Source organism: Ambystoma mexicanum, chromosome 8 (genome assembly GCF_040938575.1).
Source record: "Ambystoma mexicanum isolate Mex_15411 chromosome 8, UKY_AmexF1_1, whole genome shotgun sequence".
Taxonomy (NCBI): domain Eukaryota; kingdom Metazoa; phylum Chordata; class Amphibia; order Caudata; family Ambystomatidae; genus Ambystoma; species Ambystoma mexicanum.
The window spans coordinates 689,242,882-689,267,568 of record NC_090929.1 but is presented as its reverse complement, the minus strand read 5'-3'; the positions used below and the strand labels follow the sequence as shown (position 1 = coordinate 689,267,568).

Genomic DNA, 24,687 nt, shown 5'->3' with positions numbered 1-24,687 from the left:
TTGTTCCACTGGATCTGCGTTGCATCGCCCAGAGAGCCCCTGCCAGAAAGCAAACTGGGGGCACCTCCTGTTGGACCAGGTGGGGAAGAGATCCACCTAAGGATGACCCCACTTGTTGAAGATCCCCTGAAGAACCTGTTCAACTGCCATTCATAGTTGTCCGTACCCAGCCTGCTCAGCCTGTCCGCCTCTAGGTTGGACTCCTCCCCCGCCCCCACGCCCGGGCGGTGCATGTTGTTTACCAGAGCCCACTCCTAAATGTTGACTGCTAGGGTGCAGAGGGAAGGAGACCTGGTGCAACCCTCCTTATTGATGGAATACATGCTGGTGGAGCTGTCGGTTTGAGTGATTGCCTTGCCACTGATCATTGGGAGGAAGGCTTTGAGAGCAAGCCAGATGGCCATCAACTCAAGTCAGTTTATGTCGGTCGCTTGCTCCTGACGGGACCATACCCCATGTACACTGTGGCTGCCCAAGGTAGCTCCCCAGCCCTCTAGGGATGAGTCTGTGGTGATGGTGACCTGAGGTGCTGGTTGACAGAAGGGCCTGCCTATCTGCAGGTTGTTGTTCGTGCTCCACCAGACTAGGTCCTGGTGGAGATGATGTGGGATGCAGAACTGCTCTGCCTGAGAACCCCTCTCCTGATTCCAGGAGGTTGCAAAGTACAACTGCAGTCACCTCATTTAGAGCCTCATATGCGGCACAGCCAGAAGGCATGCCGCCATGATGCCCAAGAGGTGTTGGTACCACCATGCTAAGGTCACTGCTCTGCTGAGAAAATGCCCCATGGTCCTCTTGATGGCTGCAATCTTATCCTCCGAGGGGAAATATCCTCTCGGTGCTCGTATTCCAGATAAGTCCCAGGAAGGTTAGACTCTGAGTGGGCGCCAACTGTGACTTCTTGAGATTGATGGAAAATCCCAGCTAGTGTAGTGTATCCATGAGGGCGGAGGCAGTGTGTTGGACTGCCTCCAGAGACCTTACACTCACTAGCCAGTCATCTAGATATGGGTAGATGTGATGCCCCTGCGACCTGAGTAGGGCTGCAACAGCGTTCATCAGTCTTGTAAAGACCCTGAGGGTCAAACTGAGGCCAAAGGGTAGAACCTTGTATTGGAAGTGAAAATCCATGACTCTGAACCTCAAAAAGGACCAATGGGGTTGCCAGATCGGGACTTTATGTAGGCATCCTTCAGATCCAGGGAGCACATCCAGTCTCCCACACACAATGTCTCCGCTATTAACCCTGTGGTAACCATCTTGAACTTTTGGAGAGGAAGGGCAAGGTTCAAGGTGGAAAGGTCCAACACAACTCTCAGGCCAGCCTGGTTCTTTGTCTATGGGGAAAATTCACAAATAGAAGCCCAGCCCCCGCTGAGGGGCAGGGACTTTCTCCATTGCTTGACTCTCTATGAGCGAGCGTATTTCTACCAACAGAGTTGCTGTACCAATCTGTGGGAGCGGAGGGGAGGAGAGAGGAGAAGAAGGGATAGGGAGCCAGAAGCCCGTGTAACACTACGGAGAGGGTCCATGGGTCTGTGAACCTTGTTCGCCAGCGGTGAGCGTGAAGGGCAAGTCTGCCCCCCACCCGAGACGGTTATAGGTCAAAGTTTTGACTAAAAAGGGTCGAATGACAAAAAGGTCGAGTCAATTCGACCGAAAAAAAAAGGGTTGAATTGTTTGGTTTTTTTGGGGGGGGGGGAGGGTCCCTCCCCAAAACCCTGTTTTTGGTGTAAAAACACCCTTTTAACCTATACTAAAGCAAAAAAAAAATATATATACATTTAAAATAAAATCCGAACCTTTTGTTTTCGGTCGAATTGACTCGACCCTTTTGTCATTCGACCCTTTTGAGTCGAAACATTGACCGGACACCACTGGAGACTCATGGATCCGGATGGGTGTGTCATGACTTCTTGCCCTCTGAGGCTGGGGCTGAGGAGGGGGACTGGAACAAGACCTTGTGCTGCTTGCGCCTATGCTGGCTCAGGGATCTGTTCGGTTGTCTGGACAGTCTCTCTTGGAAGCCCCTGAAGCTTCTGAAGGACCGGCCCTTGTCTGAGCGCTGGTGCGCTTGGCTTTATGTCTTTAGGGTGGACTTGGTGAGGATCGATAAAAGACTTAACCGTCTGTGAGCTATTCTTTTTCTCATCGAGTTCCTCACCCGTTGTTGAATGGAACTGATCACCCCCTCGAAAGGAAGGTCCAGTATACGTTCCTAGACATCAGGGTTGAACTTCGTCACCCTTAGCCAAGCCGTCCGTCTCATGTTGGTCGCAATACAGATGGCGCGACCTGAGGTATTAATGTGAGCCACCGTGGACTCCATTATGTCCTGTGCCACTATTTTGGCTTCAGCCAGACTAGCCTTGAAGTGAGCCTGGCTCTGCACAGGGAGTTGAGGTAGGAAGTCAGTGATCTCCTGCAAGAGCCCCTTATTGGCCGCCACTAGCATGGCATCCGCATTGGACTGGCGCAGATGGAGAGTGGCATTGGAATAGAGCTTTCCAAATGCCTCCAGGATCTTTTCCTCCTTACGCAGGAGTGCTGAGGCTGATGTAGTGGAGGACGATTGAGGCTTCGAGTACAGTGATGCTGCCGCTATCCCCAAAGAGTGTGGCTGGGGTTGCGCCGACAATAGGAGGTTTGACTGAACTTAGTGTCGAGAAACCGATTGGTAGGCTGGGTAGAATGTGGCTTGAGCCATCCTTTTTTGGCAAGCGCCACCACATCCTTCTGCAGTGGGATACCTGTTCTAGCCGTGGGGCGAAGAATGAGAACCTGCGCTAATATCTCCACCTCCGGTTGTTCCACTTGTGGCTGTGGGATCCCCAAATACTCAGCCAGGCCCGCTAGATGTTCGTGAAAGGCTCTGGCTGATCGAGTGTCTGGGTCCTCCTCCTCAACTGTGTCCACCTTTGTGTCTTGCTGGTCCGGTGCAGCCGGAGGAGTGCTGGGCGCAGAAAGCTGTGGCGCACTGAATATCAGCGCCGGAGGCTGCTGCTGCAGTTTAGACAGGGCTGCCGTGACTGGTACGGGCATGGGACCCAGTATTGTAGAACTGGCATGGGCACCTGGGGTTGCGCTGGACCCAAAGGCAGCGTGGCTGTGGGTGCGAGTGGCTGTACCGGAGGGAGTATGTCCCTGATCACATCCTTAAGGACCTCATGAGAGTAAGGAACTTCTCAAAGAACCTGTCTTCTCAGGCCGGAGGAGTGCTTGATGGAATAGGCATAGGTGCAGGGCCCTGAGGTTGCTGAGACCTAGGCGCGCACAGTCTCACTGTATGGGGCGAGGTGTATCTGCCCTGCCAAGTCGATGGATATGCTGTGGTCCAAGTGACAGGCGTTGACCAGTCCTACCTGGAAACTTGCTCCCTTACCTGGTCCCCAAAGGGAGATAGTGTCGGGTGAGCCGCCATTTTGTCTGGCCCACCTGCCATTGTGTTTTGCTGCATGCCATGTGGCTGTGTGTGGAACTTGCTGCGCTGGGCCCGGCTTCCTCCAGTACGCGGAGCGGGGGAGGTTGAGGCCTACCCTGCACCTCAGGTTGGGACCTGGTAGGCAGAGTGCTACCGGCTGTGGAGCTGGTAGTGCTGCGTACAGGTGCCCCCTCAGACATCAGTCCGGTGTTAAGAGCATAGCCCCTCGGGTTGAGACCCGGTAATGAAACCTTGCGGTCCCTCAGAGGAATCACTGGTAGGATCTTGCAACCCTTCGGCCTAGTGGCCGCTAGGTGGCGCAGCCTCGGTGCTTGTGCTGGTCGTAGGACCTGTTAGGTCCCTCACGCTAGCGCATTTCCTAGGAAAGGAGTCACCTTTGCAGGGTGCGGAGAAGAACAGCGCACATACCTTGGGCCTGGTCTTCTGCTTCACAAACGCTTTTAGGTCCTCTCAGGCGACCTACCGAAGAGCTCCCTTCCATCTGGATAATCTGTTCTCGAGGCTGTGTGGTTTATCTGCCATAGTGAATATGTATCCTAGATACTCATTTACCGGGATTTGTATTCTAGGGCAACCAGAAACCCATTGAAGTGTAGAATTCAGCAACGTGGATCATTAATAGGAACCCAGACTCTCAACAGGTAAAGTGGGTTCCCTATTTTCTTACCCATGATATGTAATTAAGGATATAGTGACGGGAATTACGAGAGCCATTCCATTTTGAATTTACCCTTAGATACCTGAGCTGAGTGAAATCACAGAAGATACTCCACACCAGGATCCAATTGCCACATCTGATCCAAAACAGATGTATTAATAGTGAGATACAGGTTACCACAGGTCTTTTCACCAGAACTCTTTTCCAAAATGGCGTTTGTGTCAGTCTCTGTAACTCCAACCAAGGTCGGGCCCTTTGTTCCACTTTTTGGCAGCCTTCTCCACAAAAGCCCTCCAACTGGTGCCACAGGATGTGTGGGTGGGGGAATTGGCACCCTGGACTGCGTTGCCTTAGCAACCCAAGTCGCACTCTGTTCTGATTGGCCCAGTGGTGAGCCGCCCGGCTCACCACTTAGCATGTATGAGTGACAGCTAGGCTGTTGAATGGGGGTTTTTCTGCATAAAAGCAGGGCTTTGGGGACTGGAACTTCATAAGGCGCCACAGGACCTAAGAAATCCGAAGAGGGGAGAAGCTGAGCCATCTGCAACGACGACAACACCAGTGGAGCCCTGCTGCAACGACCTCATCACTTTCCCGACGACAAGAGAAGATCTTCTGCTGAAAAAGTCTTCTCCCTTTGAGCTGGTGGGGACAACCAGTTCGCCATTCGCCTTCCAGGACGTCCCTTGGTCGAATCGCCAGTGCCAAGCACCCCGACGGCCAGATAGCCAAGCTTCACCACTGTGACCGCGAATAAAAGGAACGCACATTTTTAACCGAACAAACTCCGCGGCTGGTCTCTTCCCTGGGCAGTGCAACGACTCCAATTTTCCACCTCGGCGAGATCTTCTCTTCCCCTGGTCGAAACCACGAACTGCACCCGCTGCCAGGAACAACTGCCACCACTGGAGCTTCCTCACTCTTTAAGGTACTGTGTTCCCCCTGGCCTCCCTTTCTGCGGATTGCTAAAGGTGACCCTTAAATCCTTGGCTTTCCAACTGGGTTGGCCCCCAGACCTTCTAACTTTATCTTTCGCATCGAACCAACCCCCTTTGAACATTTCTGCAAAGACTTGAGTGCTTTTTAAACTGTGTGATCTTGGGCACATTTCGCCTTGTTCCATTTAAAGTGGGCCTGGCCTATGTACTTTGACTCTACAGTAGACTCTGCCTTCACTAACTTGCTGTGGTCTTAGAAAAGTATGGGGAACTGTTTTATTCTCATGACCTGCCTTTTTCTCTCCCTTTATCTTAATTATTGGAGTGCCATCTAAGTTACACGCTCACATCTGTTTTTACAAATCGTGGTGTTTTGACCTAGACTTGTCTAATTATTAAGGTAGGTGTGTATACTTTTTCTGATTGCGTTTGAACTTGCTTTGATCTATAGTGCTCAGTGTATTTCCTAAAGTGTGTTTTAAATAAATAATTATATACTTTTGATACCAAGCTCTGGTCAGTGTTTGCTTGCTCTACTGTGTTTTTAGCCCTATTGTTTATCCTCTGTATACTGCCCTACTCATCTTGAGAGAGGTCTGACTGCTCAGCCACAGCTACCAGGTAAATCTGGGTGGTGCGGACTGCTACCAATTGGGTTTACTGCTTACTCCTGTAGTCTTAATCTTCTTGCAGTGTTCCCCAAGGGAACTGCACAGGATTCTGCCTAACAATCGGCCCGAAAGGGGGTTGCGCAGCACCCCGCTCACCAATGAATGGAAAGCGGATGTGTATTGCAAACTTGCAGTGATAAAGAGTGGGAGTGGGCGCAGTGACCTGGCCGGCTGCACACAATCCACCTAACATAAGGCACAACACAACAACAACAAATCTAAGCTGGTGAAGGAGGAATGGACAGCGGCACAGGAGCAGGGTACTGGCACAAGAAAATCGGCGCGAAGAACACCACGCAACAAATACTAAGAGCCCTCTAGAAGGGACAACGCTCTCCTCATACTAATCCGGATCTACGAACTTGTGTCTCCCAAGGGCTCTGTTGTCAGGTGCAGGGAGGTAGAGCCTGAGAGTCACAGGTACACACAGCAGCGCAGGGTGCGGCGGGGTGCGCGAGTGGTACTAGTGTTGCGTGACAACACCCCCCCCGTCATCGCGACTGCAGCATTCAGTGGCTCTGCATGCCTCACTACAAAGTGGGCATGTTGGACGGCGAATTGCAGAGATGCTGACGCGGATCCAGAGAGCGAGCTCTGCAACCGGCCCCCAACTGAGGTCAACCAGCTGGCCTAACGACGCTCGCACTGGACAGGTGAATCCTGGAGTGAGACCCAGGCGAAACCACCCTGACTTTTCTCGCAGTCTGTAAGACCGCAATCTCCAGGAGCCAGCGCGGCAGTGGGGTCGACACAGGGGGAGATCAATCATATGATATCAGTGGCGAGGCCGGTAGGCGAGGAGCGTGATCGCCTCTGCCTACGCTTGACTGGCACAACACGAGATACCGATTGCCCTCAGTGAGTGAGAGAGATTAAGGAGTGTGAGTGGTGCATAGCTTACCCATGGAGGGGCCTGGTGCGCACTACTTCACGAAAACCTGAAAAGAAGGGTGCACATAACAATTTGACCCAGAGGAGTACAACATAAAAAGTCCTACATCTGGCGAAGGCTCGGACTAGCGAACCGACGCACTGCATTCCAGTACCATCACGCGGATAGATACATACGCTTACACCGACCCCTTGACTCAGAGCTGGACGGGCACCACGATCGACATCTTTACGTACCATGGGCAAAGACAAACAAAAGAAGCATTCGATGCAGAGCAGAATAGACAAGTTTACGACGCAGACTACACAGAGTTGAGAGGAAACTGTTCTGGACGATCACACCAATAACATGGAAAACACGTAGTCTTCAAAGGACGTCATGGCTGCTTAGCAGACTCACGCGCTTCCATGGAGTAAAAGATGGACGGGATAAGTATGGACGTTTCGCTCTTTCGTCATGATCTACAAACACTGACATCCGGCACCGTGGAGGCGGAGCAACGCATCTGAGGTGCAGAAGATTGGATACGGGAGCAGCAACAACAAATAGAGGGCATTAAAACAAGGCTAAAAACAATGGAAGACAGGGTGGATAAAGGAGAGGGGTGCTTGAGACGCAACAACGTTAGCATTCTGGGCTTGCTGGAAAACACTGAAGGTCCGAGTATGGAGCTCTTTCTGAAGCAGTGGATCATGGACACATTTGAACCAGACTCCTTTTCGAAATAAATCTCTATAGAGCGAGCTCACCGAATGCCAACAGGCAAGCCAATACCTGGAGCTCCGCCGCGTACTGTGATTGCGAAACTCCTCAATTACAGAGACCGGGACGCGCTACTACCCAGGGTGCATGCTAAAGGCACACTGACCTTCAACGGCTCCAAAAATGCCTTCTTCCCCGATTACACAAGGGAAGTACAGAAAGCCAAACAATCCTTCGATCAGCTCAAGCAACAGTTGCAAGCACTAAATGTCAAGTACGTCTGCTGTTCCCGGCCCAACTTAAGATCTACCACAAAGGCACAACGGTCCACTTCACCGATCCGAAGGAGGCATGGAAATGGGCAGAGCTCCACGTCGAGGGGCACTGGAAGGCCAAGCACAACAATAGGGGTGCGAATCAACGCGCCCGCCAGGACCGAAGGCCAATACCGCTGCACCCACTGACCGTGGAACCCCCAGCAGAGGTCGAGGACGGAATGTTAGATCTGTCTGTACGCTATACTTTCTACCGCCCCCTCTCGACTGTACGCAGGGGTGGAAACATGCTAGACGCTTTACATATAGTTAGGACTACCAGAGGAAAAGTCAGGGCAGCCAAGGAAGGAACCGCCTCCTGGAGGGTTTGTTGTTGGGTTTTGTAGTGTTCTTATTATAGTCTGAAGCAAATAGCAGTTGGTTCCCGACTAATGTTCGGGCGACCGATGCTTCGAGTTGGGACTAAATATGGGGTGGGGGCGGGGGAAAAGAAAGTTTATTGCAGTGTAAATTTCAGTATGATTGTTGTATGTTGGAAGAATGGGAGAGATCTATTGGGACAGTCATGGATTCAGGCATTACCTAATGGATGTCCCCCTGGCATAGCTCGACAGCAAAACTAAGTTAAGAAATATCGCACCTTCACCATACATCACGGGTCTTACTCACGCCTGCATCCACCTGATGGCTTCACATAAAGCGGCCCGTGCCCCAAAGCTCCTGACCTGGAACGTTAATGGGCTGGGAAACAGTATTAAGAGGAGACTGGTACTGCAGCTCCCGAATAGGCACACTGCGGATGTGGCCTTTCTAACTGAAACCCACCTGCCGGGCACAAACTGCACTCTTTTTAAACGCACTAACTACCGCACTGCAATACAAGCTGGTTTTATAATGGGATCACTTGGGGTGCTTATACTGCTACATAAAAGGCTTCCACTTACCCTGTCAAAGGTACTGCAGGATATAGGTGGTAGATCACATATGTCACAGGCACACTTTGGAACAAAACGATCTCCCTAATGGCAGTCTACTCCCCGCCTACGTTACTCTCAACACTAATACACAATATCTCACCGATACTGGTTGATGACACAGCAGATATCCTGATTCTTAGGTGGTTGGGCGGGGATTTTAAAGAGGTTATCAACGTGGCCATAGATCGCACACACCTGCGGGGGCGGGACCCCAACACCCATACCAAACTTGCACCCTTTGTTGAGGCGCTGGGACTCTGAGATGTGTGGCGCGATTTACATCCTGGCAAACATGAATATTCATTTAATTCCGGGGTACATGCTTCACTATCGCAGCTGGACTATTTTTTCCTACCAGTGACAGTGATACACGGAGCAATTCAGGCAAAGTTCCTTCCAAGGGGCATCTCAGACCTCTCCCCCCTGCTTATAGAAATCGAGAACTCAGCGCCACAACCGCCATCGAGGTGGCGATTGAATAGCTATTATCTGGATTTTCCAGAACTAATTGAACGCATGCAGACTGTTACTAAGTTGTACTTTGAACTGAAGGAGGGATCAGTAGATTGTGCAATCACACTATGTGAAGGGTACAAGCCGGTGCTCCGGGAGAAATCATCTCCTGGACCACGGTGCATAAAAAAGCACACCTGAAGACAGTAGAGGAGGCGGAGGAGAATGTTAAAAAAGAGGAGGAGGCCCATGTCGCCTGTGATCAGCCAGACACGCATAGATCCCTATTTCTGGCCCAAAAACGATTACAAAATGTAGCAATGGATAACGCTAAACAGGCCCACAGCACAATGAGAGCCATGATCTACGAAACTGGTGACAACGCAGGGGAAATGCTAGTATGGATAGAACACAGGGACGAAGGCCACAGTCAGGTAAGAGTGATCAGACCTGACGATGCTGACCGACTTCTCACAGACGCGGATATTGCAGAAGTATTTGCAAAGTATTACGCAGCTTTGTACCAATCCCCTAGTGTCCCTCCAGATGTTTCGATATTCGACACAATTGCCCTTCCCTCCCTGAGTGCTGAACAGAAAGCCACCTTAGAAAAAGAAATCACGGAGGAAAAAGTGCTAGCGCCATGGCACAGCGCCAATCTGGGAAAGCACCTCGTCCGAACGGTTTCCTGATCGAGACCTGGAAGAAGGTGGGTGGCAATGAGGTGGCCCTGCACCTTTTAAACATGTATGGCCAAGCTAGGGAACTGGGCAGCCTGCCAGCAGATCTCAAAAAAGCTACCATAATACTGATACCAAAGGTGGACAAGCCCCCGGACAAATGCAGTTCGTACAGGCCGATCACCCTCATTAACAGCAAGGCAAAAATTCTGGTCAAAGTACTAGCTGTGTGTCTGCAACACGTCATAACATCACTGATTCACCCAGACCAATGCGTTTTTTATGGCCGGCAGATCCACAAGAATGAACATACGCAGACTGCACCTGATGCTTGAGCGTATACAGACCCTTGGTGACCCTTTAGCACTACTAGCAATAGATTTCGAAAAGGCATTCGATTCTATGTATTGGGAGGCACTCTGGGAGATTATGCGCCGGATGGCATTTGGCGAACAATTCTTAGGCTGGGTACAGCTTCTCTATAATTCCCCAATTGCTGAAATTAGAATAAACGGCTGGTCATTAAGGTCCTTCAGGCTGGGAAAAGAGACGAGGCAGGGTTGCCCCCTGTCGGCGCTAATATTTGCGCTAGCGATAGAACCCTTGGCTGGGCTGTTGAGGGATGTGCAGTCATGGAGTGGTTTCCCAGGCCCATCAGAGTGGGACGACAGGGTCTCGTATGCGGATGACCTGATTATATACTTAAAAAACCAAGCGATTGCGTGCCCTATGGTGACGCAGCTTCTGGAACGGAATGAGGCCTTTAGCGGGCAGAGAGTAAATTGGACCAAATCAATACTTTTCCCGCTCACCGAATTAGGGCAGAGTCTCCCAGAAGGCTGCACCTACAGTGTTGAAAAAGACCATTTCCGATACCTGGGCATCTGGGTCACGAGAGATCTTACCGATTAACAAAAGAGATAACCTGCAGCCAATTACGGAAAGTTTTGCAAGAGACGTACAGCATTGGGTATCCCTGCCCCTGCTTGGCCGAGCAGCTTTGTTTAAAATGTTGGCCCTCCCTCGCTTTCTGTACATCTTACAAAATGCCCCACTTCATATCCCAACGAGGGTGTTCCAGAAAATAGATTGCACACTCAGGAAACTCCTATGGGGCGGCGGGCAGCCAAGGATAGCGCTCCGGACACTTCAGAGATCTATATGGGAGGCTGGTATTGGCTTACCACGCATACAGACATATTACTGGGCAAGTCAAATGTCTGTGGTCAATGACGTACTGCATGCAGACGTATCACTACCACATGTGAGGGCATCGTCTGCCATAAAGTTGTACCAAAAAACAAACCCACACCACTCCCGCCCAAAATGATGCTGCAAAGTATGGGCAGAGATTAATGCTTTTATAGGCTGGGATAAGAGAATTACACCACTGCATCCACTGTGGGAAAATGGGCACCTCTCTGAGGTGGATAAACTGCCTAGATGGCCGATCTGGGTGACAAGTGGGATAAAAAAGGTGGGAGATGTGGTAATGGATGGCGGTATAATATCATTTGAGAATTTGACAACAAAATGTAATCTACCAACAACTGAGAGATATCATTATACACAGCTCCGACACGCATTGCAACAACAACTACCGGCCTTATCCAATACGCCAGCGTACACCCCCATGGAAAGGAACATAGTGGTGGAACGCCTCAACTCTAAGGTCACTACAGTTATGTATAGTGCCATCACCTCCTTTGCTACTCCTGAGCTGTTAAGTTTGAAAGCCAAGTGGGAGAGGGAGGTGGGAGATATCATGCCAGAAGGCTGGGTCACAATCCTAATGTACCCATGCAAAACAGCCATTTCGGCCAGACTACGACTGGTTCAACTGAAAATATTGCATAGAATTTACTATCCAAGGGTGGCCCTCTACCGATGGGGCAAGGTCACAGAACCCAATTGCCTGTGGTGCCGGAGTGAGGAGGGATCGTTCTTCCATATGCTATGGGACTGCCTGCAATGTACTGTCGAGAGTTCTGAGCCAGACGATCCCCAGGGATCCCAAAATGTTGTTAGGGGTGGATGGTGATGGGGAAATGTCACGGTATGAAAGGCTGTTTTTCTCGACCGTCACTTCAGTGATCACGAGGAACATTGCTAAATTATTGGGCTCCTTAGCGTGGCCAACAACGGATGTCCAGATATGCATAGCCATGGAGCAAAGGGTATATAGGGCGCGAGGATGCCCGGAAAAGGCGGGAAAGATCTGGCAGAGATGGGAGGATGCTATGTGAGCTTCATGTCATGATAATTGTAAATGGCATGTGATGGTGAAGATGCTATCGAGAAGGTTAAGTTACATGTACTGTAAAAGACTGACTAGAAACCGCTGTCTCTTGACTGTTGTCGAGGTTTGACTCCAAATAAGAGTCCGTTGTTGTATGTCTGAAAAAAACAATAAAATGTGTTATTAAAAAAAAAAAGAAAAACACTAGCTTTAGTTTTACCTTTGGGTGACCAGCTTGTCACCAATACATATGGCCATAGCACCAGACTGAAGGTTTAAACTCTGATGGTGTAAACTTGTGGCACTCCATGAGCTTATTAGGATAGCCCAAAGTGGTCTACAGAAAACTTAAGTGGCCTCACATAAATGGTTCTCCATGTTGCAATAAATCGCACAGCACTTTTCAAATATCTTGCTCACTAGGCAGAACAATGCCCACCGGGTACAATAATGCCCATGTCCCTTCAAGGCCAATGCTGGAAACCAGGCCGACACTTAGAAACCCACAGGACATGTGCGCCCTGAGTAAACCTTAACACATCCTCCTACAAAAAACATTGCACATGAAGGCAGGTCAACAATGACCGCATTACTCGAGAAACAGTGTGTTAAGTAGTGTAGTTTAGTAGCCTGCGTACCTTCAAAAAGTTCCAAATGTTCTTGTCTGTCTGCAACTGTGCACTGTGGATCTTGTTCTGGCAGTACCGAAGAAGATTTCCTGATATCAGTGCAGTCTGCAGTTCTCTTGATCGTGACAGGAAGTCTTCCTCAGTGATAACTTGACTGATAAACACTTCATGAGAATTCTGCTGTATTTTTAGTGGATTGGCCTTCGTGGTGCCAAATGTAATTAATTTCCCACCAAACTAAGAAAGTGAGAGAAGGAAAATCAAGACATTTATTTCAATATGACAGGATGCCTGGCCACTTCTAAAATACATTTCTTAATAAGCATTATAAATGTAGTTTTATTTTGTTGGAGATGGGCACAGTACTTCTAACAATGTACACAAGGGTATACACAGGTTGCAGAGCATTCACATTTTAGAGTGCCTTACACTAGGTAAGTGGAAGTAATGTTGTATAACAAAAACAGCTGGTGGGAGGGGTGTGTTGTGAACATGAAATAGGGCCAATACAAAAAGACAATATGCTACCACAGATGACACCAGAATCACCCCCAGCCTCAAAGATGGTTTCAAGAGGTTTTATTGAAGATCTTGTGGGCCCTAGGGTTGTCCCCTCCATCCATACTACTACTCACCTCCCCTGCCGTCCATACCACTACTCACCTCCCCTCCCTCCACACCACTCGTCCCCTCCGTCTACACTACTCCCTCCCCCACACCACTACTCCCTCCCCCACCTCTACTCCCTCCCCCACCTCTACTCCCTCCCCCCCAACTACTGCTCAAGCAACCTCCTTTCCCTCAGTACCATCCACCTCACAACCACTCCTTACACTAATCTTTCTAAACACACTCGCCAGACAAACACACACTCACACAGCAGTACCACTTACACTCTCTAGCAAATACCTCACCCCTTTAAGAAATCGCCTACACGGTCTGCTAATCTTTCCTTCCTCCTGCTGGTTCCACCACCTCCATCTCTGACGTACCCTAATAACCCACCCTCATTCCTGTTCCCTGCTTACATCCTTCCTGTGTTGGGATTGGATCTCTATCACTGGTCAATCTGGCCCTCTCTTCCCTATCCGTAACGTGTGCGTAAAGTGAAAATGCATAAGTAGCGAGCTAAGCCCCACCCACTTTCCATGTGCGGTACCGATATGTAATGGATAGGGCGGCCCGGGAAAGCAAGTGTTCATGTTTCCGTTTCAGGATCCTGATGCAGGTCTCCCAAAATGGAAGTTCTCCCTGCTGCTCCTTGTTCTGTTCCCGGTGGTCTACGGCTTGTGAAGTGCTGCGTGGGCTTGCCAGTGTTGCTCGGCAGCTCAGCGAGATTCTCTTATCTGCTGCTTAGAACGTCAGCCACTCCATGCAGCATCCTCTCTCCTAATCAGATTTCTCTACTGTGTCTCTACAGCAATGTGGGAGCTTCATTTCTTCTTGGCAGATTTTCCTGTCTCTACGGCCGATCACCGTTGCAGTCTCATGGCAATTCAGTTCCCTTCTCTGGGTGCACTTCAGAATAGGTTTTCTTGCTCAGGTGTGGTGGTTCCAAAAGCAAGAGAAAGACACCGGCAAGTACCGGACATTAGAGACACGGCTTGTATCTCCAACCGTGGTCTGAACTAAAACAGGCGGACACAAATGGTTTGGGGGGTAGAGGAATTGGTGCCCTCCCAAGTGCAATGGTTCACCTCCAGGGTAGGACAGATTCTGAATTTCTCCCTGGTAGGTCCCACACACACACACACACTAGCAAGCAGGGTTTCCATCCCCTCCTGACAAGTCCAGACTATTGCCCTTGTCACAATAACTAGTATATAATGCATTATTTACAGCCTTGCAACAAAAAAAACACCCAACAAAAACACAACAGGATTTCAGCACAAGAGATAGGGTGTTGGCGATATTATAAACCATTTAGTTTTGCACAGGTTCGGGGATTGAAGGGGGAGGAATGACTAAGCTGTGCCTCATCTATTTACTTGTAAGGTGGTGATCATTGAGAGTGATTTTAAAGACTTGATGATGATAGTGGTGATCTTTAGTTCAGGTGAGAGAGTTCCAGTGGAACAGACTGCAAAGGAGTGGAAGCAGTAGGCAGCAGTGGAGGGGCAGAGAACTGACAGATTGAGCAGGGCTTGTGACTGAGCTGAAGGTCAGAAAAAAAGGGTAAAAGACAGAAAGGGGCAGGAAGCATTTGAAGAGGAATGGGTATTGCATAGAGGGTCATTGTGCATGAAGGTAATTGGGAAAAGTGGGATATTGTAGAAAATGTAAGCTGAAATGTCTAGTACTTTTTGAGGGCCATAACATTGCAGAGCGGAAACCCCAGAGGGAGACTAAAGGTAGTTAAGTCTTATTCAAGTGGCAGGATAAAAAGGCACAGAGGAATCCATAGGAGAAACATCCATCAGAAGAGCAAGTTACTACCCCTGTTACGTTCTTTCGACTGGATGCTCCTCCCACGTATACCTCATCTTTAATATACTCCGATATCCTGCTTGCAGCCCGGAAACATTTCTCAACAGAGGACGCTGTGCGTTGTTGTCGACCTTGTGTCCTTCGAGGGCCTCCGTTCTCCTCGGATATGATGTTGATGCTGGTATATAAAGGTGCACATTGCGCCCTTTACCTCAGATCGTGTTTTTTCTCTCACCAGCACAGCAGTCTCGAAGATGGGAAATACTTGAGCGTTAACAGAGGGCAAGATGTAAATCGCGGAAACTCCTTCTTGGCAGAGGGAATGATTGGGAGGGGCGATGAGGAAAATGTGGGACAAACATCCAGTCGAAAGAATGTTACCAGGGGTAAGTAACTTGTTCTTCGAATGGATTATGTTCTCCCACGTATTCCTCGTCTCTGATATTCTCCAATAGCAGTGTTTTGCCAGAGGTGGGAAAAGAGTTCAACTCTGACTTAAGCTGTGTTAACAGCTTTTCCAAATCTGGATTAGAGGCCCAAAAGGGAATTCAAACAGCAGTGCTTACAAAATGTATGCACAGAAGACCAGGTGGCAGCATTGCATATGTCCTGCATCGGTACCCCTCTCTGGAGGGCTGGAGAAGTGGCTTCTAGTTGAGTGGGCCCTTAGACCTTCGGGAACCTCTTTCCCAGCCAAATTGTATCATTCGGATAGACGCAGTTTAATCCACTGAGACAGCATCCCATTCTGTGGCCTGTGTAACCAAAAAAAAGTTGATTGTCCAGTCTCATCTTAGAAGACCTGTTAATATAGAAGCTTAAGGCTCTTCTCGAGCCAAGTCTGTGTAACATCTACTCCTCTTTAGATGGATGAGTAGGAGGGTAGAAAGCCAGTACATTTCTTTTAGCGTTAAAACTAATTCGGACACCATTTATGCTTTAAGGACAAACCCTCAAAACTACTGTATCTTTGATGGAAGACCTTGAATAGCGGTTTAGATGGTAAGTCCTGAAGCTCGCTCACTCTGCAAGCAGAGGTAATGGCCGTTAAGAATACTGTTTTCAAAGACAAAATCCTAAGCGGACAAGAATGCAATGGTTCGAATGGGGAATCCATCAGGAAGCTTAAAACTAGGTTGAGATCCCAGACCGGAACAAAGAATGGAACTGGCGGGAAGATGTTGGTCAATCCTTTTAAAAACTGGATGACAATAAGAACCTTGAAGTAGGAACCTTGTTCAGGAGAGCGCTTGAAAGTGGACAGGGAAGACAGATAGCCTTTGGCAGTAGCAACCTGTAGCCCCTGATGGGTTAGATGTAGGAGAAAAGACAAAACCGATGGTGTGTCGCGAGAAAATTTATCAATTCCTTTATCTTTGCACCAGTTGCCGATCTTGTTCCAACGGCATTGGTATAGAAATTTAGTTGCCGGCCTTCAGGCCGAAAGCAATACCTCCATGACATCTTCCGGAAGGTCCCAATCTTTGTACCTCAATCTCTCAGAAACCATGTGTGGAGGTTGAGGGTCCTGATCTCTGGATGTAGAATGCAAACTCCCTCTTGCAAGAGGATATCCTCACTCTGTGGAAGACGAATTGGTGGCAGGTAGACATTTCGAGAAGTTCTGAGTACCACGTTCTCCTGGCTAAATCTCTGGCAATCAGGATCATGGATTTCCGAAACTTCCTCAGCCACCTGAGAACATGAGGAATGAAAGGGACTTGGGGAAACGCATACAGCAGTGGAAAATCCCAGTCCACTATGAACGCGTCCCCTAGAGCTACTCTCTGAGGAAATTCCCTGGAGCAGAACAGGTCGCACTTTCTGTTGACACTGGACGCGAGCAAATCTACTTGAGGCTTTCCCCAAAGGGCCAAGATCTTTTATAACTGCCAATCGTGGGAGACAGTGCTCTGCCTGCTCAGATCATCCACCGCCATGTTCTCCTCTCTGGCTAGGTGGACTGCCGACAGGGAGATTACTTCTTGAACTGCCCAGAACCAGAGCGGGATTGCCTCTCTGCACAGTGGTAGTGACCCTACACCACCTCTTTTGTTGAGATATAGTACATGGCCATTGTGGTGTCTACCATCAACAGGACATTATTTTGCGTACAGAGGGCAGAAAATCATTCAGCGCTAGTCTGATCGCCCTCAGCTCCATTAGGTTGATGTGTAGTTTGGACTCCGATGGAGACCAATGACCACGGACTTGTCAGATCGTCAGTGCGGGCTCCCCACCCCATGAGTGAAGCATCCGTAACTACGGTTATCTCCAGCCATGGTGTTAGGCAGAAACCCACCAAAGCTGATGGGGGACTCACTAGGTTAGGAAATTCAGCCTAAACAGAGAATTCTCCCTAATACTCGCCCCCCCCACCCCCAGACTAAGGGACAGGAGGATTTAATCCCCTCCTGGATGAACCTCATACCTCTAGTCGATGACATACATCCTAGAGAGTCCATCAGCATTTTGATGGTGACACCCTGACCTGTGCTCAATGGTGAAATCAAAACCTTGCAGGCAGATTGACCATCTCAATAAGTTTGGGATTTTCTCCCTTCATTTGCATTAACCATCTCAAGGGTTGGTGGTCAGTCTGAATGAAAAAAGTAGAACCATACAAGTATGGCCTAAACTTCTTCAGTGCCCACACAATAGCAAAGCATTCTCTTGGCGATTGTTGCCCACCTTGTCACAGGATCCTTCAGCTTACGGCTGATGAAGCAAATGGGGTGCTCCCTACCCTTCTAATCCAGTTGGCTTAGAACTGCACCTATACCTACATTGGAAGCATCAGTTTGTACAATGAAAGTTTGGTGGTAGTCAGGAGCTCTCAGTACTGGAGCCTGGCAAAGAGCTTTCTTCAGTTTTTCAAAGGCCTGATTGCACTCCTCATTCCATTTGACTTTTTAGGGAATTTTGGAGAGGAGATTACATTCAGTGGAGAAGCAATGGTCCCATAGTTCTCAATGAAATTCCTGTAATACCCAGTGAGGCCTAGGAAGGCTCTCACCTGGGTTTGAGTAGTAGGTGTTGTCCAATTTTGCACAGCTTCAATTTTGCTGAGCAAAGGCCTTATTTCTCCACCTCCTACCTCATGCCCAAGGTAGACCACTTTACTTTGACCAATCTGGCATTTACTTGCCTTGATTGTCAAATTGGTCTGCTCAAGAGCCTGCAAAACATGTCCTAGGTGGTACACATGTTCCTCCCAGGAGTGGCTGAAGACTGCAATGTCATCCAAGTATGCCATGCAGAAGTCCTCCATCCCAGCTAGAACTTGTTTCACCATCCTTTGGAATGTAGCAGGTGCATTTTTTAATCCAAAAGGCATGACCTTAAACTGGTACAAGCCAACTGCGGTTGAAAATGCAGTTTTCTCCTTGGCATGGTCTGTCAAGGCTATTTGCCAATAGCCTGACGTAAGGTCAAATGTGCTGAGGTACTTGGCTGCACCAAGTTTATCCACCAACTCATCTGTCCTTGGCAAAGGGTGGGCATCAGTCTTGGTGACTGCATTAAGAGCTCTATAGTCCACACAGAATCTCAAGTCTTTGTATCCTGCCTTTGGTACTAACACACCTGGGCTAGACCATGGACTAGTAGAGGGCTCTATTACCCCGAGATCAAGCATCTTCTTGACCTCCCCTTTGATATGGGTTCTTACATTTTCTGACATTCTGTATCCTCTGCTTTTGACTGGCAGACAGTCACCAGTGAGGATATCATGCTGTCCCCAAGGGGTCAAGCCTGGTGAAAGTGAGAACAGGGAGGCAAACTGATTTAACATGGATTTGCACTCCTCTTATTGCTCAGGTGTCAGATCTGAAGAGAGATTGACTCCTTCAATTTTCTCATCTAAAGATACACCTCTGAGGAGATCAGGGAGAGATTCACTATCTTCTTCCTCTGCTGCTGAAGCTAGAAGCAAGGCTCCTACTTCAGGTCTGGAGACGTACGCTTTCAGTCGATTGGTGTGGAAGACTCTAGGAGCTTCCCTGGGTCTGCCCAGATCCACCAGACAGTTGACCTCCCCAAGTTTTCCCACAACTTTGAAGGGTCCCATCCATTTGCCTTGCAAGGCCCTCTGCCATGTTGGGAGCATAACGAGAACTAGCTGGTCTTGAGTGAACTCAACCATGTTAGCCTTTTGATCATGCCAATGCTTGACCAAAGCTTGTCCAGCTTTCAGGTTATCACTAGCTTCTGCCATCATGTGTGACATTCTCCTCCGGAGACCTATCACAGTCAGTCACTCTGACTGGCTTGAGGGGAGGAGCACCTTCCAATCCCTCCTTAATCAAGGCCAACGGACCTCTGACTGGATGGCCATAGAGAAGTTCAAAGGGAGAATAACCTACTCCCTCCTGAGGGACTTCTCTATAAGCAAAGAGAAGGCATGGCAGTAGAAGGTCCCGCTTTCTTTTCAGGGGTTCCTCTAAAGCACCTATCATGCTCTTCATGGTTCTGTTAAACCTTTCTACAAACCGATTTGTCTGGGAGTGGTATGCGGTTGAGAACTTGTAAGTAACTCCACAGGTTTTCCACATGGCTTTCATATAGTGGGACATAAAGTTTGACCCCCTGTCGGATATTACTTCCTTAGGAAACCCAACCCTGGTAAAAATACCAAGGAGGGCCTTTTCCACAGCCGGAGCTGTAACAGTCCTCATAGGAATTGCCTCAGGGTACCTAGTAGCATGGTCTACTACAACAAGGATAAACCTGTTGCTTGAGGAGGTTGGGGGATCAAGGGGACCAACAATGTCAATCCCTACCCTCTCAAATGGGACTCCCACAACTGGGAGGGGCACTAAAGGTGCCACATTCTTGGAGCCAACCTTATCAGAAGTTTGGCAGGTATGGCAGCTCTTGCAAAACCTATCTACTTCAGCCCCCATTTTTGGCCAATAGAAGTAAAGTGAGAGCCTTTCCTTGGTCTTCTTGAAACTCAAGTGACCAGCCAAAGGAATCTTGTGGGCTAAGTGCAAGAACTGTTGTCTGTTTTCTTGAAGTACTACAAGGCGCTTGTAGTCTCCAGGTTCAGACTCAGTTGGTTCACTGTAGAAGAGGCCATCTTCCCAGTGCAACCTATACTTCCCAGGCTCTTGCCCATCAGCCTGAGAAGCTGCCTGGTGGCGGAGACCCTCCAGAGTTGGACATTCTCTTTGTCCCTTACGAAAAGCTGCCCTGCTGGGCCCACCTTCTGCCAGTAAAGACTGCAGCTCAGGATGGTCCTCAGGGTCCAGATCTCCAATAAGTTCTTGGCCTCATACTAGCTCTTCTTTAGAGTCTAGTTCAATCACACAGGGTTGTACCTCCCTCTCAGCCTCAGCTGGAGGTGGAGTTACAGGCCTAACTGTGGACAACCTAGGGGAAGTCCTTGTTGGAAGCACTGGAGTGCTTGCTGCTGGCTTTTTCCTAGGAGTCTTGGGTTGCCCCTTTGCTCCAGATCTGGTAGTTACTGCAGTAAGTTGCAGGTTTTGTGAGCTCCTGTAACCTTTTACTAGGAGGTCTGGGGGTATGTGACACAACTCCAAGAGCTTTCAGGTCATTACCCAACAGAACCCTACCTGGTACTTCACATTGTATACTGACAGGTATCTTTACAGCCATATCATTACACTGGATGAGAACTGGTAACTGGGGACACATCTGCACAGGCCCTCCAGCTAACTTGGTGAGGCATTTGGGTGCCTTAGCAACATCCTCTGCCTTGAAAAATGATTCATCCACCACAGTTATGCTGGCCCCAGTGTCCCTAATGGCAGGAGTCTCCTGACCATTCACCTGGACACTGTCTTTGTAATACTCTTTAGTATTATCTGGGATAGAATTATACACATCTAAATTCTGTTGTTCCCACAACCCCAGAGAGACTAAAGAAACACTGGCTGAGACACCAATAGGTTCATCAGCCAGCAGTAGAAAGTTTCCACTTGCCATTGGGACTTCCTCTTCTGGAGCGAAGGCTAAGGAGGCAAGCTGGATCCCTGGAAGTTTACCTTTGCATCTGGGATCTCCTTTCACATGGTCAGTGGCCTTACAAACAGCATGAGCCAAAGGCTCGCTGGAATGGAGGCTTGTTCTGACCTTCTGGTTTTGCACCAGAAGGTACACTAGCCTGAGTTGGTTTCCCTTGTGGCTTACCCTTATGGTTTTGTTTGGGGCCCTCTTCGGAATTTGCAGTATTAGAATTCTCTTTGGAGTCCTTTTTAGGCTGTTTCCCCTCATCCTTCTTCTGAGTTACCCCAGAATCCTTGTGAGTGGCCCTGTTGGCAACCCACAAGTCAGCAGCCTTAGCTAGCTTTCTGGAATCTAATTCCTTTGAATCAGCCAAGTGCTCTCTGAGCTCTGGAGAGCAGGCATCATAAATTGACTCCAACATAAAAAAGATTTTTCATACCTTCATAAGTGTTCACCTTGTAACCCTTAATCCATCCCTCTAAGTTGTTCAACCCTTCACTCACCCAGGTAGCCCAAGGGGTACCATCATGCTTTTTGAGGGTTCTAAACCTCTTAAGATACTGGGAAGGGGTCTTCCCAAATCTAGCTATCAAAGCTAGTTTCACACATTCATACTCTTTCCTATCCTCCTCCCCCAACTCCATTACCACATCAGTTGCAACAGGGGGAAGCCTAGAGAACAACCAGGTGAGTAAGTCATTTCCTGTGATGTTCTGGAGCCCATGATTATATTCAAACAGAGACAACCAATCCAACACATCCAACTTAGGCTCATACATACCAATCAATTCTTTAGGCATCCAGGGTCTTTTAGGACTGGAACTTCTAGAAGAGCCAGAGAGAGAAGCATTTTCAACAGACAATTTCTTCATTTCTAGCTCATGCTTGAGCTCCATTACCCTTAGCCTTAGTTCTTTTTCAGTTTGAGCATTAAGTTTCTTATACTCCATTTCTAGTTTCATTATCTCCAGTTAAAAGTATTGAGGACTAAATGTGGGACCTGGTAAAGGTCCAGTAGGTACAGCAGGTAGAGCAGACAGAGGCCTAGGGGGGACCAGCCACAGCAGCCTCACCCTCCTCTTCGGACTCTTCCTCAAGATCATCAACATTTTGTTCAGTTTCAATCTCAATACTGTTATTTACAGGAGGATCCTCTGAAACATCATCCAGGCTTTGGTTAGCTAACAACCTTTCTATTAGCTCCATTTTCTTGCCTCTAGTCAGGAGATTCTTATGCTTACAGAGAACTCTTAAACAATCAGCAGTTTTTGTAGCAAGGGACTCTCGACTATAACTTTCCATAGTTAACAGGTTAGAAGATTACTTTTTCAGTGCTAAACTTTGTGGTTAGTTGCACTAAGGTATCCTAAAGCACACTAAAATGTATACTCAATACAAATCCCACCGCTGTACACCAGTGTTAGGCAGAAACCTGTGCAGTTCCCTTTGGGAACACTGCACAAGATTTAGGACTACAGGCGTTAGCAGTAAACCCGCTTGGTAGCAGTCTGTACCACCCAGATTTACCTGGTAGCTGTGGCTGAGCAGTAAGACTTCCCTCAAGAAGAGTTAGGCAGTATGCAAAGTATACACAATAGGCACTCAGATACAATAACATAAGCAAACACTGACCAGAGCTTTGGTATCCAAGTATATAATTATTTATTTAAAAACACACTGTTTGAAACACTCCAGCACTCTTATTGTAAAACACTCTAAACACAGTTACTATTATGATATATACAACCCTTATTCCTTATCTGACAAGTCTTAGTTAACACCACTTATTATCAGACAGAGGTGAGCGCCTAACTATAGATGGCACTCGAATAAGTTCATGAAAAAGGGAGGGAAAAAGACAGAATATGTGAAGATACACCACTCTAAGATTTAGGAACACTTTTAGCAAGGCAGAAGAGCAAAGTCACTGGTGAGCCAAAGTCCATAGGCTGGGCCCACTCTTAGAGAGAGCAGAGCACAAATGCGCCCAAGATCACACAGTTACACTAGGCTTTGAAAGTCTTGCAGAGAGTTTGAAAAGAGTTTAGAGAGGCTCAGAAAAGTTTAGCCAGGGTGTCCCAGTCTAACCCAGGTTCGAAAGCCGGGGCTAAATCTACCCTGTACAGTCGGTGGCAAGGGAAGCCAGGCGGAACACGGTACCTTAAGTGGGAAGGATCCTCCAGCGGTGGCAGTTGATCCTGGCAGCGGTTGCAAGTCTCGGCGTCGTCCAGAGGCAGAGAAGATCTCGACTTGGAGGAAAGATGAAGGTCGTTGCACTGCCAGGGAAGAAACCAGCCGCAGAGTTTTCCGGTTAAAGGTATTACCCTTTATTTCGCGGTCGTGGTAAAACGTGGTATTCCGGTTGCCGGGGTGCTTGGCACAGGCAAGGCAGCCACGAGATGCGTCGGGAAGGCGAAAAGACGGTGAAACTGGTTATCCCCACCAGTCAAAGGAAGAAGACTCTCCGGCGGGAGATCTCTGTCGAGATCTCTGTCGTTGGGAAAAGTGGTGAGACGGTTCAGCAGGGCTCCACCGGTGGTGTCGTCGTAGCAGGTCGGCTCAGCTTCTCCCTCGTCGGATTCTTAGGTCCTGTGGCGACTTCTGAAGTTCCAGTCCCCAAAGCCCTGCTTTTATGCAGAAAACCCCCATTCACTCAGCCTAGATGTCACTCAAACATGCTAAGTGGTGAGCCGACCGGCTCACCACTTGGACCAATCAGGCCGGAGTGCGACTTGAGTTGCCTAGGCAACTCAGTCCAGGGTGCCTAAATCCCCCTCCACCCCTCCTAAGTACCCCAGAAGGAGTGGCACCACTTTGGACTTAGCTAAAGCGCAAGTGGCATTTGCAGATTTAAGAGCCATGCTCCCGTCAGAAAACACTTTCTTTGCCCAAGCATCAAAATGCTTATCATCCCTGTCTGGTGGGATGGTTGGATAAGCCGCTTGTTTAGAAGTAGATGTCGCTGCCTGAACTACCAGGCTCTCTGGTGTAGGATGTTTCGACAAATTGTCACGATCGCTACTTGAAGGCCTGTACTTTTTGCTGCAGTCCTTATTCACCGCTGGACTTTTTTCGGGTACCACCCAATTTGCCTTTACCCTTTTTTGTAGTGCGATATGGAAAGGAAGTACAGGATCCTTTTAAGGACCCTTATCAAGTATTTCTGTCAGGTCATCTTGCACAAATGGAGGAGCAGGCCTGCCCCATCCTAAATAGTCTGTTACCCGGGTCATAAACTGCCTGTAAGAGGCATCTGTATGGTCTGCCGTGTCCGGTTTGCCAAACTTTAGTTATGAACTCTTCAGCGATAAGGGCCAAACTCCAAACCAAAAGAAGAAGCATCTTGGACTGAAGCACAAGCTCAAATAACTGTTGGACACAGGTAAATCTTAAAGTTGGTCGGTTTTAATGGTGGGTTAGGGCACAATTGCTTCCCTAGTTTGGCAGACAAACTTAAGTACATATGAATGTCAAAAGGATGCCGTTTGCATGTCATGAAATTGCCAACCCGGGGGGCGTGGCCAACTGCCGAACGATGAGAACGTAGGTCCTGTAAGCTCCTGTGCCACCGTGTGAATCCTGATAAAATCCTGCTGGATAACTGTTAGGCAGAAACCTGTGCAGTTCCCTCTGGGACCACTGCAAAAGATTTAGGACTACAGGTGTTTGGCAGTAAACCCACTTGGTAGCAGTCTGTACCACACAGATTCACTTGGTAGCTGTGGCTGAGCAGT

General features: G+C 48.6%; 1 protein-coding gene across 4 annotated transcripts in view; it reads right to left on the bottom strand.

Annotated features, from left to right (window-relative positions):
• The window catches only part of SEC31B (SEC31 homolog B, COPII coat complex component), a 2,991,081-nt gene that overhangs the window by 1,559,480 nt on the left and 1,406,914 nt on the right, over positions 1 to 24,687 (bottom strand). For all 4 annotated transcript variants that reach the window (XM_069610491.1, XM_069610490.1, XM_069610492.1 and 1 more), the window contains one exon: positions 12,566 to 12,793. In XM_069610491.1, coding sequence (XP_069466592.1) covers positions 12,566 to 12,793 — 228 coding nt within the window. The remainder of the gene's footprint in view (positions 1 to 12,565; positions 12,794 to 24,687) is intronic.